We start from the raw sequence: 18,696 nt of genomic DNA on the forward strand, positions 1-18,696 counted from the left end.
AGACGGCGTATCAATCACTTTTTGGGAAAACGAGGAAAGTATGAACAAATCAAAAGACATCATGGTTATGAACCCCCCCCCCATCCCACCCCCATCTCCCCCCCCCCATCCCCCCCCCCCCCACCCCCCCATCCCATCCCACCCCACCCCCCATCCCACCCCACCCCCCCCACCCCACCCCACCCCCCCCACCAAGCCCAGAAATAAAAAGCAGATCCAAAAACGACCACTGAACTTCAGTCAGGGGGCTGGACTGGAGATGCCCCTGGTCCCCTTGTTAGAGGTTGAACTCTGGCACAGCAAAACAGGACAAAAAAGGGGGAGGGAACCTACCGGATTTAGTAAAAAAAAAAAAAAATGTTTTCGTTGCAAAAACATTTCTCTATGTTGTGTACTAATGAATACACCCCTGGTGTTGATGATGGCAGCTCCCGTGGGGTGGCGAGAGCAGGGGAACGGAGGGAGTGCACTAATGAATACACCCCTGGTGTTGATGATGGCAGCTCCCGTGGGGTGGCGAGAGCAGGGGAACGGAGGGAGTGCACTAAGGGAACATCCTGCTAAATGTAGAACTGGTGCAGAGCCAGCTGGTCCATAAAAGGCCTGACCAGGTTGTCTGTAGCGAAGTAGAACACCAAGCCAAAGAAGATGGAGATGGGAAGGGCAGGGAGGGCCTTCTTAAAGATGGCCAGGAGAAGAAGAGTCAAACACAGGCCCTGTGGAGAGAGGGAGAGAGGGGGGGAGGGAGGGATAGAGAGAGGGGGGAGGGTGGGATAGAGAGAGGGGGGAGGGTGGGATAGAGAGAGAGAGAAGGGGGAGGGTGGGAGGGAGGGAGAGAGAGAGAAGGGGGAGGGTGGGATAGAGAGAGAGAGGGGGGGAGGGAGGGATAGAGAGAGAAAGGGGGGAGGGAGGGAGAGAGAGAGGGGGGGGGAGGGAGGGAGAGAGAGAAGGGGGAGGGTGGGATAGAGAGAGAGAGGGGGGGAGGGAGGGATAGAGAGAAGGGGGAGGGTGGGATAGAGAGAGAGAGGGGGGGAGGGAGGGAGAGAGGGGGGATAGAGAGAGAGAGAGGGGGAGGGAGGGATAGAGAGAGGGGGGGAGGGAGGGAGGGTGGGAGAGAGAGAGAGAGAGAGAGAGAGAGAGAGAGAGAGAGAGAGAGAGAGAGAGAGAGAGAGAGAGAGAGGGGGGGGGGGATAGAGAGATGGGGAGAGCGAGAGAGAAAGAGAGAGAGAGGGATAGAGAGAGAGGGAGAGAGAGAGAGAGAGAGGGGGAGAGAGGGAGGGATAGAGAGAGGGGGGAGGGTGGGATAGAGAGAGGGGGGAGGGTGGGGATAGAGAGAGAGAGGGGGGGAGGGAGGGGAGAGAGAAGGGGGAGGGTGGGATAGAGAGAGAGGGGGGGGGGAGGGGATAGAGAGAAGGGGGAGGGTGGGATAGAGAGAGAGGGGGGAGGGAGAGAGAGAGAGAGAGAGAGAGAGAGAGAGAGAGAGAGGGGAGGGGATAGAGAGATGGGGGAGAGCGAGAGAGAGAGAGAGAGAGAGAGAGAGAGAGAGAGAGAGAGGGATAGAGAGAGAGGGAGAGAGAGAGAGAGGGGGAGAGAGGGAGGGATAGAGAGAGGGGGAGGGATAGAGAGAGAGAGATAGAGAGAGAGGGGGAGGGTGGATAGAGAGAGGGGGGAAGGAGAGAGGGGAGGGAGGGATGGGAGAGAGGAGAGAGAAGAGAGGAGAGAGGGAGGGAGGGATGGAGAGAGGAGAGAGAAGAGAGGGAGGGATGGAGAGAGGAGAGAGAAGAGAGGAGAGAGGGAGGGAGGGATGGAGAGAGGAGAGAGAAGAGAGGAGAGAGGGAGGGAGGGATGGAGAGAGGGGGAGGGAGTGAGGGATAGAGAGAGAGAGGAGAGAGGGAGGGAGGGATAGAGAGAGAGAGGAGAGAGGAGAGAGAGGGGGGGAAGGAGGGATAGAGAGAGAGAGGAGAGAGGGGGGAGGGAGGGATAGAGAGAGGGGGAGGGAGTGAGGGTTAGAGAGAGAGAGGAGAGAGGGAGGGAGGGATAGAGAGAGAGAGGAGAGAGGGAGGGAGGGGATAGAGAGAGAGAGGAGAGAGAGAGAGAGAGGGAAGGAGGGATAGAGAGAGAGAGGAGAGAGAGAGGAGAGAGGGAGAGATAGAGAGGGGGAAGGAGGGATAGAGAGGGGGAAGGAGGGATAGAGAGAGAGAGGAGAGAGAGAGAGAGGGGGAAGGAGGGAAGAGAGAGAGAGAGGGGGAAGGAGGGATAGAGAGGGGGAAGGAGGGATAGAGAGGGGGAAGGAGGGATAGAGAGAGAGAGAGAGGGGGAAGGAGGGATAGAGAGGGGGAAGGAGGGATAGAGAGAGAGAGGAGAGAGAGAGAGAGAGGGGGAAGGAGGGATAGAGAGGGGAGGGGAAGGAGGGATAGAGAGGGGGAGGGGGAAGGAGGGATAGAGAGGGGGAGGGGGAAGGAGGGATAGAGAGGGGGAGGGGGAAGGAGGGATAGAGAGAGAGAGGAGAGAGCAGAGAGAGGGGGAAGGAGGGATAGAGAGAGAGAGAGGGGGAAGGAGGGATAGGAGAGAGAAGGAGAGAGAGAGAGAGGGGGAAGGAGGGATAGAGAGGGGGAAGGGGGAAGGAGGGATAGAGAGAGAGAGGAGAAGAGAGAGAGAGGGGGAAGGAGGGATATAGAGAGAGAGAGGGAAGGAGGATAGAAGAGGGGGGGGGGGGGAAGAGGATAGAGAGGGGAAGGAGGGGGAAGGAGGGATAGAGAGGGGGAAGGAGGGATAGAGGAGGGAAGAGGAGAGAGAGAGAGAGAGAGGAGAGAGAGGGGAAGGAGGGATAGAGAGGGGGAGGGGGAAGGAGGGATAGAGAGGGGGAGGGGGAAGGAGGGATAGAGAGGGGGAGGGGGAAGGAGGGATAGAGAGGGGGAGGGGAAGGAGGGATAGAGAGAGGGGGAGGGGGAAGGAGGGATAGAGAGAGAGAGAGAGGGGGAAGGAGGGATAGAGAGAGAGAGAGGGGGAAGGAGGGATAGAGAGAGAGAGAGGGGGAAGGAGGGATAGAGAGAGAGAGAGGGGGAAGGAGGGATAGAGAGAGAGAGGGAGAGAGAGAGAGAGAGAGGGGGAGGGTGGGATAGAGAGAGGGGGGGAAGGAGAGAGGGGAAGGAGGGATAGAGAGAGAGAGGGGGAAGGAGGGATAGAGAGGGGGAGGGGATATGTAAATAAAACCCATATTAATGTTTATTATTTTCCATTTTGTACTTTCACTATTTGTACATCGTTACAACACCGTATACAGACATAATATGACATTTGAAATGTCTTTATTCTTTTGGAACTTCTGTATGTGTAATGTTTACTGTTCACTGTTGTTTATACATTGCACTTGCTTTGGCAATGCTAACATATGTTTCCCATGACAATAAACACCTTGAATTGAATTGACAGATAGAGAGACAGCGAGAGACAAAGAGAGAGAGCAGCCAGACAGAGAGAGAGAGAGCAGCCAGACAGAGACAGAGAGAGTAGCCAGACAGAGACAGAGAGAGTAGCCAGACAGAGACAGAGAGAGTAGCCAGACAGAGACAGAGAGAGAGCAGCCAGACAGAGAGAGAGCAGCCAGACAGAGAGAGAGAGAGAAGCCAGACAGAGACAGAGAGAGAGCAGCCAGACAGAGACAGAGAGAGAGCAGCCAGACAGAGACAGAGAGAGTAGCCAGACAGAGACAGAGAGAGAGCAGCCAGACAGAGACAGAGAGAGTAGCCAGACAGAGACAGAGAGAGAGCAGCCAGACAGAGACAGAGAGAGTAGCCAGACAGAGACAGAGCAGCCAGACAGAGACAGAGAGAGTAGCCAGACAGAGACAGAGAGAGAGCAGCCAGACAGAGAGAGAGCAGCCAGACAGAGAGAGAGAGAGAAGCCAAACAGAGACAGAGAGAGAGCCGCCAGACAGAGAGAAAGCAGAGCGAGGGAATGTGTAACAGACCATCATAAAGAACAAGAGAATATAATGAGTAGCTGTGTACTCACGATGAGTATGGCAACGAAGCTGGCCAGGGTGGTGTTCCAGTCTCCACTAGCTGCAGCAGAGGCCTTCCCCACCAGCATGCTGTAGAAGATGAAGTCTCCTAGACCCAGCTTCACTCCCCCTGGGGAACACAACCATGTTATACCCCACTGATCCTAATTCTATAACCCCAACTCTATCCTCAACTGTTACAACACGTTCACCGGACCCGGTAACCCTAACCCTAACCCTGACCCGGTAACCCTGACCCGGTAACCCTGACCCGGTAACCCTAACCCGGTAACCCTAACCCTGACCCTAACCCGGTAACCCTGACCCTAACCCTGACCCAGTAACCCTAACCCTGACCCTAACCCGGTAACCCTGACCCTAACCCTGACCCAGTAACCCTAACCCTGACCCTAACCCGGTAACCCTGACCCTAACCCAGTAACCCTAACCCTGGTAACCCTAACCCTGGTAACCCTAACCTGGTAACCCTGTAACCCTAACCTGGTAACCCTGTAACCCGGTAACCCTAACCCTGTAATCCTAACCCTGTAACCCTGTAACCCTAACCTGGTAACCCTGTAACCCTAACCCTGTAACCCTGTAACCCTAACCTGGTAACCCTAACCCTGTAACCCTGACCCGGTAACCCTAACCCTGTAACCCTAACCCTGTAACCCTAACTCTGTAACCCTGTAACCCTAACCCTGTAACCCTGTAATCCTAACCCTGTAACCCTGTAATCCTAATCTGGTAACCCTAACCTGGTAACCCTAACCCTGTAACCCTAATCTGGTAACCCTAACCCTGTAACCCTAACCCTGTAACCCTAATCTGGTAACCCTAACCCTGTAACCCTAACCTGGTAACCCTAACCCTGTAACCCTAACCCGGTAACCCTAACCCGGTAACCCTAACCCTGTAACCCTAATCTGGTAACCCTAACCCTGTAACCCTAACCTGGTAACCCTAACCCTGTAACCCTAACCCTGTAACCCTAATCTGGTAACCCTAACCCTGTAACCCTAACCCTGTAACCCTGTAACCTTAATCTGGTAACCCTAACCCTGTAACCTTAATCTGGTAACCCTAACCCTGTAACCCTAATCTGGTAACCCTAACCCTGTAACCCTAACCCGGTAACCCTAACCTGGTAACCCTAATCTGGTAACCCTAACCCTCTAACCCTAACCCGGTAACCCTAACCTGGTAACCCTAATCCTGTAACCCTGTAACCTGGTAACCCTGACCCAGTAACCCTGACCCTGTAACCCTGACTCTGTAACCCTAACCCTGACCCTGTAACCCTAACCCGGTAACCCAGTAACCCTAACCCGGTAACCCTGTCCCAGTAACCCTGTTGTCCTATAACCCTGTAACCCTGACCCGGTAACCCTAACCCGGTAACCCGGTAACCCTAACCCAGTAACCCTAAACCAGTAACCCTGTCCCGGTAACCCTGTAGAGGGAGAGAGAGAGAGAGGGGGAGGGAGGGAGGGATAGAGAGAGGGGGAGGGATAGAGAGAGAGAGATAGAGAGAGAGCGGGAGGGATAGAGAGAGAGAGGGGGGAGGGAGGGATAGAGAGAGGGGGAGGGTGGGATAGAGAGAGAGGGGGGGAAGGAGAGAGGGTGGGATAGAGAGAGGGGGGGGAAGGAGAGAGGGTGGGATAGAGAGAGGGGGGGAAGGAGAGAGGGGGAGGGAGGGATGGAGAGAGGAGAGAGAAGAGAGGAGAGAGGGAGGGAGGGATGGAGAGAGGGGGAGGGACCTTAATCTGGTAACCCTGTAATCCTATAACCCTGACCCGGTAATCCTAACCTGGTAACCCTAACCCGGTAACCCTGTCCCGGTAACCCTGTTATCCTATAACCCTGTAACCCTGACCCAGTGACCCTAACCCTGTAACCCTAACCCGGTAACCCTGAAACCCGGTAACCCTAACCCTGTAACCCTAACCCGGTAACCCTGTAACCCTAACCCTGTAACCCTAACCTTGTTACCCTGTTATCCTGTAACCCTCTAACCCTGTTACCCTCTAACCCTGTTACCCTCTAACCCTCTAACCCTGTTACCCTCTAACCCTGTTACCCTATAACCCTGTTACCCTCTAACCCTGTTACCCTCTAACCCTGTTACCCTCTAACCCTGTTACCCTCTAACCCTGTTACCCTCTAACCCTCTAACCCTGTTACCCTCTAACCCTGTTACCCTCTAACCCTGTTACCCTCTAACCCTATAACCCTGATTCAACCCTGTAACCAATTAGACCTCATATACCAGTCTGCATTGAACCCTCCTTCACACCCCCTGGGAAACACAGGACAAACCCATCCTGAAAACTGGATGACAGATTCTTGTTCAATCGTGTCCGTCGTGATGACGGATTCAAATTATTTTTGCTGGCAGAACCTCTGTGTAAACATGGCTGTTTCCCACGTGGGACCACAGGATGCCACAATATCCTAAAACATTCACAATACCTTAGACACACAGAGCCTTCAGAAACTTTTTCCAATTTTTGTTGTTGTTACCGCCTGAATTAAAAATTGGATTCAATTGAGATTGTTTTGTCACCGATCTACACACAATGCCCCATAATGTCAAAGTGGAATTATGTTTTTAGAAATTTGTACAAATTAATTCAAAATGAAAAGCTGATATGTCTTGAATACATCTTTCAACCCCTTTGTCAAAATAAGTTCACGAGAAACATTCTGCAAGTGACATAAATTGCATAGACTCACTCTGTGTGCAATAATAGTGTTTAACATGATTTTTGAGTGATTACCTCATCTTCGTACCCCCACACATACAATTATCTGTAAGTTCCCTCAGTCGAGCAGTGAATAAAATAAAAGACCAGGGAGGTTTTCCAATGCCTCGCATAGAAGGGCTCCTATTGGTAGATGGGTCAAAAATTTAAAAAAAGCAGACATTGAATATCCCTTTGAGGAAGTTATTAATTACACTTTGAATGGTGTATCAATACACCCAGTCAATACAAATATACAGGCATCCTTCCTATCCTTCCTAGAGGAAAGAAACATCTTAGACATTTCACCACGAGGCCAATGGGGACTTAAAAACAGTTACAGAGTTTAATGGCTGTGATAGGATAAAACTGAGGATGGATCAATAACATTGTAGTTACTCCACAATACTAACCTAAATGACAGAGTGAAAAGGAAGCCTTTAGAGAACATAAAATATTCCAAAACATGCATCCTGTTTCCAACAAGTCACTAAAGTAATACTGCAAACAATGTGGAAAAGCAATTCACTTTTTGTCCTGAACACAAAGTGTGATGTTTGGGGCAAATCCAATACAAACACATTACTGAGTACCACTCGTCATATTTTCAAGCATAGTGGTGGCTGCATCATGTTATGGGTATGCTTGTAATCCTTCAGGAGTTTTTCAGGATAAAAATCAAACGGAGCCAAGTACAGGTAATCTCATAGGGGAAAACCTGGTTCAGTCTGTTTTCCACCAGACACAGAGATGAATTCACCTTTCATCAGGACAATAACCTAAAACACAAGGCCAAATCTAGACTGGAGTTTTTTACCAAGACAGTAAAATGTTCCTGAGTGGCCGAGTTTCAGTTTTGTCTTAAATCTGCTTGAAAAAAATCTATGGCAAGACCTGAAAATGGTTGTCTAGCAATGATCAACAATGGTTGTCTAGCAATGATCAACAATGGTTGTCTAGCAACGATCAACAACTAATTTGAAGAATTTTTTAAAAAGAATAAAATGTGCAAATGTTGCACAATCCAGGTGTGGAAAGCTCTTAGAGACTCACCCAGAAAGACTCACAGCTCTTAGAGACTCACCCAGAAAGACTCACAGCTCTTAGAGACTCACCCAGAAAGACTCACAGCTCTTAGAGACTCACCCAGAAATGCTTACAACTGTAAACACTGCCTAAGGTGATTCTAACAAGTATTGCCTAAGAGGCTTGAATACTTATGTAATCAAGATAGTGTTTTAAATTTCATAAATATTTCTTTACAAAAAGGTTATGATTTTTCTTCCATTTTGATATGAGTATTTTGATCGTTGACAAAAAAAACAATTACAATACACAAACATAAAGTCCAGGGGTATGAATACTTTCTGAAGGTACTGTATGTGGGAATGCTGTTGATTGGCTACAGCTCAGCGTTCAACACCACAGTGCCCTCCCAGCTCATCACTAAGCTAAGGACCCTGTGAACACCTCTCTCTGCAACTGGATCCTGGACTTTAACGGGCAGGTGGTGAGGGAATGCAACAAAACATTCACCACGCTGATCCTCAACAAGGGGGCCCCTCAGGGGTGCGTGCTTAGTCCCCTCCTGTACTGCCTGTTCACCCATGACGAGTGGCCATGCACAACTCCAAAACACACCATTAAGTTTGTTGACGACACGACGGTGGTTGGCTTGATCACCGACGACGATGAGGGAGGAGGTCAGTGACTCGGAAGTGTAGTGCCAGGACAACAACCTCCCCTTCAACATCAGCAAGACAAAGTTGTTTGTGGACTACAGGAAATGAAGACTACAGACACCGAAGTCATAGTGCCGATGCACCGAGTCTGGAACCAACAGGACCCTAAACACCTTCCACCACCAAGCCATAAGACTGCTGAAGAGTTAACCAATAGCTACCTGGACTGACTGATAAAGAGTTAACCAATAGCTACCTGGACCAATAGCTACCTGGGTCAATAGCTCCCTGGGCCAATAGCTACCTGGACTGACTGATAAAGAGTTAACCAAAAGCTACCTGGACCAAAAGCTACCTGGACTGACTGATAAAGAGTTAACCAATAGCTACCTGGACTGACTGATAAAGAGTTAACCAAAAGCTACCTGGACTGACTGATAAAGAGTTAACCAATAGCTACCTGGACCAATAGCTACCTGGACCAATAGCTACCTGGACCAATAGCTACCTGGACTGACTGATAAAGAGTTAACCAATAGCTACCTGGACCAATAGCTACCTGGACCAATAGCTACCTGGACCAATAGCTACCTGGACTGAATGATAAAGAGTTAACCAAAAGCTACCTGGACTGACTGATAAAGAGTTAACCAAAAGCTACCTGAACTGACTGATAGAGTTAACCAAAAGCTACCTAAACTATCTGCATTTACTCTTTTGACCCATCACATACGCTGCTGCTGTTTATTATCTATCCTGTTGCCTAGTCACTGTATAGATCTACCTCGTACCCCTGCACATTGACTCAGTACCGGTACCCCCTGCACATCGACTCAGTACTGGTACCCTGTGTATATAGCCAAGTTATGACCTCGTACCCCTGCACATCGACTCAGTACTGGTACCCTGTGTATATAGCCAAGTTATGACCTCGTACCCCTGCACACTGACTCAGTACTGGTACCCCCTCTATATTGCCAAGTTATGACCTCATACCCCTGCACATCGACTCAGTACTGGTACCTTCTGCATATTGACTCAGTAACTGGTACCCCCTCTATATAGCCAAGTTATGACCTCGTACCCCTGCACATTGACTCAGTACTGGTACCCTGTGTATATAGCCAAGTTATGACCTCGTACCCCTGCACATTGACTCAGACCGGTACCCTCTGCATATTGACTCAGTACTAGTACCCCCTGTATATTGACTCAGTACCGGTACCCCCTGTATATTGACTCAGTACCGGTACCCCCTGTATATTGACTCAGTACCGGTACCCCCTGTATATTGACTCAGTACCGGTACCCCCTGTATATTGACTCAGTACTGGCACCCCCTGTATATTGACTCAGTACCGGTACCCCCTGCATATTGACTCAGTACCGGTACCCCCTGCACATTGACTCAGTACCGGTACCCCCTGCACATTGACTCAGTACCGGTACCCCCTGTATATTGACTCAGTACCGGTACCCTCTGCATATTGACTCAGTACTGGGACCCCCTGTATATTGACTCAGTACCGGTACCCCCCGTATATTAACTCAGTACTGGTACCCCGTATATTGACTCAGTACTGGTACCCCGTATATTGACTCAGTACTGGTACCCCCTGTATATTAACTCAGTACTGGTACCCCCTGTATATTGACTCAGTACTGGTACCCCCTGCATATCGACTCAGTACCGGTACCCCCTGTATATTGACTCAGTACCGGTACCCCTTGTGTATTGACTCAGTACCGGTACCCCCTGTATATTGACTCAGTACTGGTACCCCCTGCACATTGACTCAGTACTAGTACCCCCTGTATATTGACTCAGTACCGGTACCCTCTGCATATTGACTCAGTACTGGTACCCCCTGCATATTGACTCAGTACTGGTACCCCCTGTATATTGACTCAGTACCGGTACCCCCTGTATATTAACTCAGTACTGGTACCCCCTGTATATTGACTCAGTACCGGTACCCCTGTATATTGACTCAGTACCGGTACCCCCTGCACATTGACTCAGTACTGGTACCCCTGTATATTGACTCAGTACCGGTACCCCCTGCATATTGACTCAGTACTGGTACCCCCCGCATATTGACTCAGTACTGGTACCCCCTGCATATTGACTCAGTACTGGTACCCCCTGCATATTGACTCAGTTCCTGTACCCCCTGCACATTGACTCAGTACTGGTACCCCCTGCATATTGACTCAGTACTGGTACCCCCCGCATATTGACTCAGTACTGGTACCCCCTGCATATTGACTCAGTACTGGTACCCCCTGCATATTGACTCAGTTCCTGTACCCCCTGCACATTGACTCAGTACTGGTACCCCCCGTATATTGACTCAGTACTGGTACCCCCTGTATATTGACTCAGTACTGGTACCCCCTGCATATTGACTCAGTACTGGTACCCCCTGCATATTGACTCAGTACTGGTACCCCCTGCATATTGACTCAGTACTGGTACCCCCTGCATATTGACTCAGTACTGGTACCCCCTGTATATTGACTCAGTTATCATTACTCATAGGTGTATTTATTCCTTGTGTTATAGAAAAAAAATATATATTTTTTTCTCTGCACTGTTGGGAAGGGCGTAAGTAAGCATTTGTTGTTATGCCGGGGTGTACACTACACCGCTATTAAAATCTTAACTTCGCTGAGCCTCACATTTAAACGACAGTCTTTGACTCTCTACGATCTGGCACACACTACCAATATTCTGATATGGTGTAATTAGCTAGAACAGACTGTAACTCAAAGCTGCCTCCTAAAATTGTTCACTCACGCTTGCCATACAGTTGACATTTTTCCCCAACATGTTGAATTGAATAACATGTAGGTTGAGTTATTAAAGGACTGGTGAACTTCAGAGCTGTAAAGATTTTTACACTTTGGTTAAAAAGGCAAGTAGAAACACATACTAGTAGTCGTCATGGCTCCTGCTGGAGAGTCCACACGTTCCGGGCGATGTGAAACAACGTTGTCATGACGCTGGCTTCTTCTCTGCCGAGCTCTCATTGGCTATTGCTGATGACCGCTCTCAAAGCTTGTCACATCTCACACTTCAACAGCATCGCAGATTTTGTGCCGGTCATTTTCATTTATTTATTTTTTATTATTTTTTTAATATCAGGACATCGGACTGCTCAAAGATGGGATCGGTAGTCCTCAGATTGCGTCTCTGGACCGCTCACATTAAACGAGTGTTGGTAACGGCCGTGCGCCATGATTAGGAAACGACATGGCGATTGTTTTAACGAAATGGCACAGGAATTGTTTTAACGAAATGGCACGGAAATTGTTTTAACGAAATGGCACGGAAATTGTTTTAACGAAATGGCACGGGAATTGTTTTAACGAAATGTGACAAATACAATTGTATTTTTTTATTACTGTTCAGTTCTGTACTCACTCTCCTCGTCATCATCGTCCATTACGGGTGGTCTAGCAGAGGGGAGTTGTTGGATCTCCCGTCGGGTCTCGTCTGTGGACTGAAGGGGTCCCAGCTGATGCTCCTGATGCCCCATCCAGTTAGGGGTGAACCCTCCGTCATCCTCCGGGGGGCTGAGAGGGGCCGGGCCTAGAGCCAGGGCTGGGGGGGGGAGCATGTAGAAGTCAAATATTATACATGAGGGGGCGGTGAGCCCAGGGCTAGATAGGGCTGCTGCAGGGGCGGGAGAGAAGAATTGAGATGTTCTTAAAAACCACTGGAGATGCCATAGAAAGAGGCATGTTTTGGTGTTCAATTGTGGCCTAGAGATGGAGGAGCTGCTGATGGGAGGGTAGAAAATAACTATGATATTACAAAAACACTTAAGAAAATAATCCTCATTTTGGGGTGCAAGCGAGGCCAGGGCCTAAAGGAGGCCAAAGGAGAAGGTAGAGAGGAATTTAAACGACCAGACACTACAGACTCACATTGACTCTCGACCTGAGTGATGGGGGCCTCTGTTGAGTTCTTCCTGGTCATTGGTCTGTGTCCGAGGCCAGTGTCTGCCATGTTGACCAGCCACACCATGGTCGCTGGGAATGGAGGGACAGGATGGTACAGTAGACATTACATTACTCGGCAGCTATGGGCATTCATGTTTAAGGCAAACAACAACATCAACATCTTAACTGTATACCAGATTCACTGCCTGTGCTAGCTAGTGAAAACATATAGCATAGATAATACTAACAGGCAACACATGAGTTTCCAATCAATGACATATCATAATACCATATCCATCAACATATCATAATACCATATCCATCAACATATCATAATACCATATCCATCAACATATCCTAATACCATATCCTAATATCATCTCATAATACCATATCCATCAACATATCATAATACCATATCCATCAACATATCATAATACCATATCCATCAACATATCAAAATATCATATCATAATACCATATCCTAATATCATCTCATAATACCATATCCATCAACATATCATAATACCATATCCTAATATAATATCCATCAACATATCATAATACCATATCCATCACCATATCATAATACCATATCCATCAACCCGCTAACTAGCCAGCCATTTCACATTGGTTACACCAGCCTCATCTCAGGAGTTGATAGGCTTGAAGTCATAAACAGCTGCTGTCATAAGCAGTAAAGTGCTGTTTGAATGAATGCTTACAAGCCTGCTGGTGCCTACCATCGCTCAGTCAGACTGCTCTATTAAATCATAGACTTAGTTATAACATAATAACACACAGAAATACGAGCCTTTGGTCATTAATATGGTCAAATCCGGAAACTATCATCTCGAAAACAAGATATTTATTCTTTCAGTGAAATACGGAACATGACCACGATCGACCTTGGCCTGTCACCTGGGCCGGTGGTGAGTTTTCCGTCCTGTGGGCGCGCTCCACCTCAATCTTCCTGTGGTCCATCTTCAATTTCTCAGAGATCATTTCCCTCACTTTGTCCTCAGACTCCGTCCAGGTCTCATGTGGAGATTCTGCAATTCTGTCCACAACCATATTGTTCCACCTTGATTGGTAAATCTCGAGGGACAATCATTGTTATCATGGATTCACTCACAGAACTGATGTCCTCTCTCAATGACTTACAGATTGCTGTCATCTTGCCTGTTCTCCTGGTTCGACTCGTCGTGCTGACCCTGGGAGAACTGCAAACTGTTCTTCAGGTTCTGGACCTCTCTGGTCAGGTCGTCCATTCTTTTATTAGTTGAATCCAGCAGTATTTGGACAAAACACTCATTTTCTTATTTTTGAAACAACTGCTTGGAGAAATATTTTTGTTTGTTAAAAAAAAAGCTAAAGTGTTCTCCTGTGATAGAGAGACACCACTGTCCTCAACCGCACTCCCACCGGCATTGGTCTTTGTCATGGTAGCTAGCAGCATTGGTTACGCTGTTACTCCTCACAGTTCCAGACAGGGCAGGTCATAGGATACATTGTTGTTTTTCAAATCAGCAGGGATCTGGACAGCCACAAACCCGGAACAATCCACGGTCCCGGCCACAATGGCTAAACATGTCGCAGGCTGCGTTCAAGGCTACGCCAAAAATCTCCTCAGACCCGGCCTTGGTCGGCACGATCACTGGACAGAGTATTGCAGTCCCCAGCAACTGATGCCAACGGCGTCACGGGATCCAAACTAAAATGTTAGCTAGCTAATAAGAAACTTTCCAACACACTTTTATAAACAACAAAAAACTTTCCAAAACAACAAACCGAGCTCTCCAAACCGAGCTCTCCAAACCGAGCTCTCCAAACCGAGCTCTCCAAACCGAGCTCTCCAAACCGAGCTCTCCAAAACGAGCTCTCCAAACCGAGCTCTCCAAACCGAGCTCTCCAAACCGAGCTCTCCAAACCGAGCTCTCCAAACCGAGCTCTCCAAACCGAGCTCTCCAAACCGAGCTCTCCAAACCGAGCTCTCCAAACCGAGCTCTCCAAACCGAGCTCTCCAAACCGAGCTCTCCAAAACGAGCTCTCCAAAACGAGCTCTCCAAACCGAGCTCTCCAAAACGAGCTCTCCAAACCGAGCTCTCCAAACCGAGCTCTCCAAACCGAGCTCTCCAAACCGAGCTCTCCAAACCGAGCTCTCCAAACCGAGCTCTCCAAACCGAGCTCTCCAAACCGAGCTCTCCAAACCGAGCTCTCCAAACCGAGCTCTCCAAACCGAGCTCTCCAAACCGAGCTCTCCAAACCGAGCTCTCCAAACCGAGCTCTCCAAACCGAGCTCTCCAAACCGAGCTCTCCAAACCGAGCTCTCCAAACCGAGCTCTCCAAACCGAGCTCTCCAAACCGAGCTCTCCAAACCGAGCTCTCCAAACCGAGCTCTCCAAACCGAGCTCTCCAAACCGAGCTCTCCAAACCGAGCTCTCCAAACCGAGCTCTCCTGAAAAACAGCCCCAGACCATGTTTCCTCCACCAAATTCTACAGTTGGCACAATGCAGTTGTGCAGGTAGCATTCTCTTGGAATCCGTCAAACCCAGATTCGTCCGTCGGACTGCCAGATGGTGACGCGTGATTCATCACTCCAGAGAACGTGTTTCCACTGCTCCAGAGTCCAATGTTGATGAGATTTACACCACTCCAGCCGACGCTTGGCATTGCACATGGTGATCTGAGGCTTGTGTGCGGCTGCTCGGCCACGGAAACCCAATTCATGAAGCTCCCGATGAACAGTTATTGTACTAGCGTTGCTTCCAGAGGCAGTTTGTAACTCAGTAGTGAGTGTTGCAACCGAGGACAGACAATATTTATGCACTACTCGCTTCAGCGCTCAGCGGTTCCTTCCACTTCACGGCTGAGCCGTCGTTGCTCCTAGAAGTTTATACTTTACAATAACATCACTTACAGTTGACCGCTCTAGCAGGGCAGAAATTGGATATACTAACTTGTTGGAAAGGTGACATCCTATGACGGTGCCACGTTGAAAGTCACTGAGTTCTTCAGTAAGGGCCATTCTACTGCCAATGTTTGTCCATGGAGATTGCATGGCTGTGTGCTCGATTTTCTAACCCCCGTCAGCAACGGGTGCGGCCGAAATAGCAGAATTCACTCATTTGAAGGGGTGTCCACATACTTTTGTATTTATAGTGTACTCCATAAATGTTTTTAAACTGGAACCGGTTGGGGATCTTCAGACGACTCATGAGCCGTCCTAGAGCAAAACTACTCACATGTACGTTTTAGTGAGGGTCTCACCTTTCCACAGAGGGGTCATGTTAGAGTGGAGGCCAAATTGTTCGGTTGCTACAGACAGAAGGTGGCAGAAGAGGATGTACAAACTTCAGACGAGTCTTGTGACGCTTTTGTGGGGGTCGTAGAGCAAAACGGAGAACACCATCGTGTTTGTGAGGGTGATCTTTCCATAATAGTTTTGTAGGCCAAACCGTTTGTGAGATCCCAAAAATCACATTTCACTGCAGATGTAGGAAGGGCGACATTAAACTGACGGGGATTTCTTTATCATGCTAATAAAGTTTCTGTGGGGGGCTCGAACATCGACTCATGGATCGTGTGAACGGGCAAGAAAACATATATAAGTGCCTTTGAACGGGGGTATGGTAGTAAGGTGCCAGGCGCACCGGTTTGAGTCAAGAACTGCAACGCTGCTGGGTTTTTCCACACAACCGTTTCCTGTGTGTATCAAGACCGGTCCATCACCCAAAGGACATCCAGACAAACTGACACAATCCTAGATTTCACCTGGTCAGTTGACGCCATGGAAACACCAGGTGTTCCTAATGTTTTGTCCACTCTGTGTATATGTAATACAGGTTACAGGTGTTGATGTACGAGGGGTGACGTGCGTCTTACAGGAGTAGATGAGAGCAGGGAAGATGGGTTCGTTCCTCTCCTGAGCTGTCTCCACGAGGATACGTAGAGGACCTTTGGGGCAGAGCACTGCTAGCAGATCTATGGAGGGAGAAACAGGGGTCGTATTCATTAGGGCACCTCTAGCAGATCTATGGAGGGAGAAACAGGGGTCGTATTCATTAGGGCACCTCTAGCAGATCTATGGAGGGAAAAACAGGGTCGTATTCATTAGGGCACCTCTAGCAGATCTATGGAGGGAGAAACAGGGTCGTATTCATTAGGGCACCTCTAGCAGATCTATGGAGGGAGAAACAGGGGTCGTATTCATTAGGGCACCTCTAGCAGATCTATGGAGGGAGAAACAGGGTCGTATTCATTAGGGCACCTCTAGCAGATCTATGGAGGGAGAAACAGGGGTCGTATTCATTAGGGCACCTCTAGCAGATCTATGGAGGGAAAAACAGGGTCGTATTCATTAGGGCACCTCTAGCAGATCTATGGAGGGAGAAACAGGGTCGTATTCATTAGGGCACCTCTAGCAGATCTATGGAGGGAGAAACAGGGGTCGTATTCATTAGGGCACCTCTAGCAGATCTATGGAGGGAGAAACAGGGTCGTATTCATTAGGGCACCTCTAGCAGATCTATGGAGGGAGAAACAGGGGTCGTATTCATTAGGGCACCTCTAGCAGATCTATGGAGGGAGAAACACGGGTCGTATTCATTAGGGCACCTCTAGCAGATCTATGGAGGGAGAAACACGGGTCGTATTCATTAGGGCACCTCTAGCAGATCTATGGAGGGAGAAACAGGGGTCGTATTCATTAGGGCACCTCTAGCAGATCTATGGAGGGAGAAACAGGGGTTGTATTCATTAGGGCACCTCTAGCAGATCTATGGAGGGAGAAACAGGGGTTGTATTCATTAGGGCACCTCGTGGCAAAATGTTTTGTAACAGAAAATGTAAACAGGCATTTGTTATTGTACAGTTCAGATAACACACTGAAACAAGGAGAAGCTTTCTTCCATTTGGTGCCTAATGAATATGACGCAGAGCTTTGAGTCAGGACAGAATAGTGTTGGAGACAGAACAGAGGGTGCTTTGAGAGAGAGAGACCCAGTAGAAATGTTATTAAAGAATGTCTGAGACTGACTGGGTGTAAACTCTTTATCAACACCAACTAAAAGGGAGAACACAGATGGAATCAGGACAAATAGTGTTGGACCCAAAACACAAGGCTCTTTGGGACCGAGACCAAGTAAAAAATATTTTATCTGATTTAAAAGACATTTCTGAGGCTGGGTGGGTGAAAACTCTGACCACCAGCGCTGTTACCCCCACCAAACCAAACCTAAACGGACCACTGTTACCCCCACCAAACCAAACCTAAACGGACCACTGTTACCCCCACCAACCCAAAACAGACCACTATTACCCCCACCAAACCAAAACGGACCACTGTTACCCCCACCAAACCAAACCTAAACGGACCACTGTTACCCCCACCAACCCAAACCTAAACGGACCACTGTTACCCCCACCAAACCAAACCTAAACAGACCACAGTTACCCCCACCAACCCAAAACAGACCACTGTTACCCCCAATATACTAAACCTAAACGGACCAGTTACTTACCCCCACCAAACCTAAACAGACCACTGTTACCCCCAATATACTAAACCTAAACGGACCACCATTACCCCCACCAAACCTAAACAGACCACTGTTACCCCCAATATACTAAACCTAAACGGACCACCATTACCCCCACCAAACCTAAACAGACCACTGTTACCCCCAATATACTAAACCTAAACGGACCAGTTACTTACCCCCACCAAACCTAAACAGACCACTGTTACCCCCAATATACTAAACCTAAACGGACCACCATTACCCCCACCAAACCTAAACAGACCACTGTTACCCCCAATATACTAAACCTAAACGGACCACCATTACCCCCACCAAACCTAAACAGACCACTGTTACCCCCAATATACTAAACCTAAACGGACCACCATTACCCCCACCAAACCTAAACAGACCACTGTTACCCCCAATATACTAAACCTAAACGGACCACCATTACCCCCACCAAACCTAAACGGACCACCATTACCCCCAACAAACGTAAACCGACCACTGTTCTACCTCAAGCTAAATACTTTTAGGTTAAATAAATCTACAATGACCACTATTCTGTCGTGGCCGTTATTCTCCGACAGTGGTTGTGTCCCAACTGGCCCCCTATTCCCTATATAGTGCACTACTTTAGACCAGAGCCCTATTCCCTATATAGTGCACTACTTTAGACCAGAGCCCTATTCCCTATATAGTGCACTACTATAGACCAGAGCCCTATTCCCTATATAGTGCACTACTTTAGACCAGAGCCCTATGGCACCCTATTCCCTATATAGTGCAC

At 48.7% G+C, this 18,696-nt stretch overlaps 1 protein-coding gene across 1 annotated transcript in view; it reads right to left on the reverse strand.

The window, feature by feature from the left end:
- Nucleotides 1-265: 265 nt before the first annotated feature.
- The window catches only part of psen1 (presenilin 1), a 35,473-nt gene continuing 17,042 nt past the window's right edge, over nucleotides 266-18,696 (reverse strand). Inside the window, exons 7-11 of the mRNA XM_031829365.1 lie at nucleotides 16,267-16,365; nucleotides 12,366-12,470; nucleotides 11,860-12,039; nucleotides 4,015-4,133; nucleotides 266-716 (exon numbers count right to left, since the gene is read on the reverse strand). Of these exons, the coding sequence (XP_031685225.1) occupies nucleotides 561-716; nucleotides 4,015-4,133; nucleotides 11,860-12,039; nucleotides 12,366-12,470; nucleotides 16,267-16,365 (659 nt within the window). The 3' untranslated portion in view covers nucleotides 266-560. The remainder of the gene's footprint in view (nucleotides 717-4,014; nucleotides 4,134-11,859; nucleotides 12,040-12,365; nucleotides 12,471-16,266; nucleotides 16,366-18,696) is intronic.

The sequence above is a fragment of the Oncorhynchus kisutch genome, linkage group LG7, assembly GCF_002021735.2.
Source record: "Oncorhynchus kisutch isolate 150728-3 linkage group LG7, Okis_V2, whole genome shotgun sequence".
Classification (NCBI taxonomy): domain Eukaryota; kingdom Metazoa; phylum Chordata; class Actinopteri; order Salmoniformes; family Salmonidae; genus Oncorhynchus; species Oncorhynchus kisutch.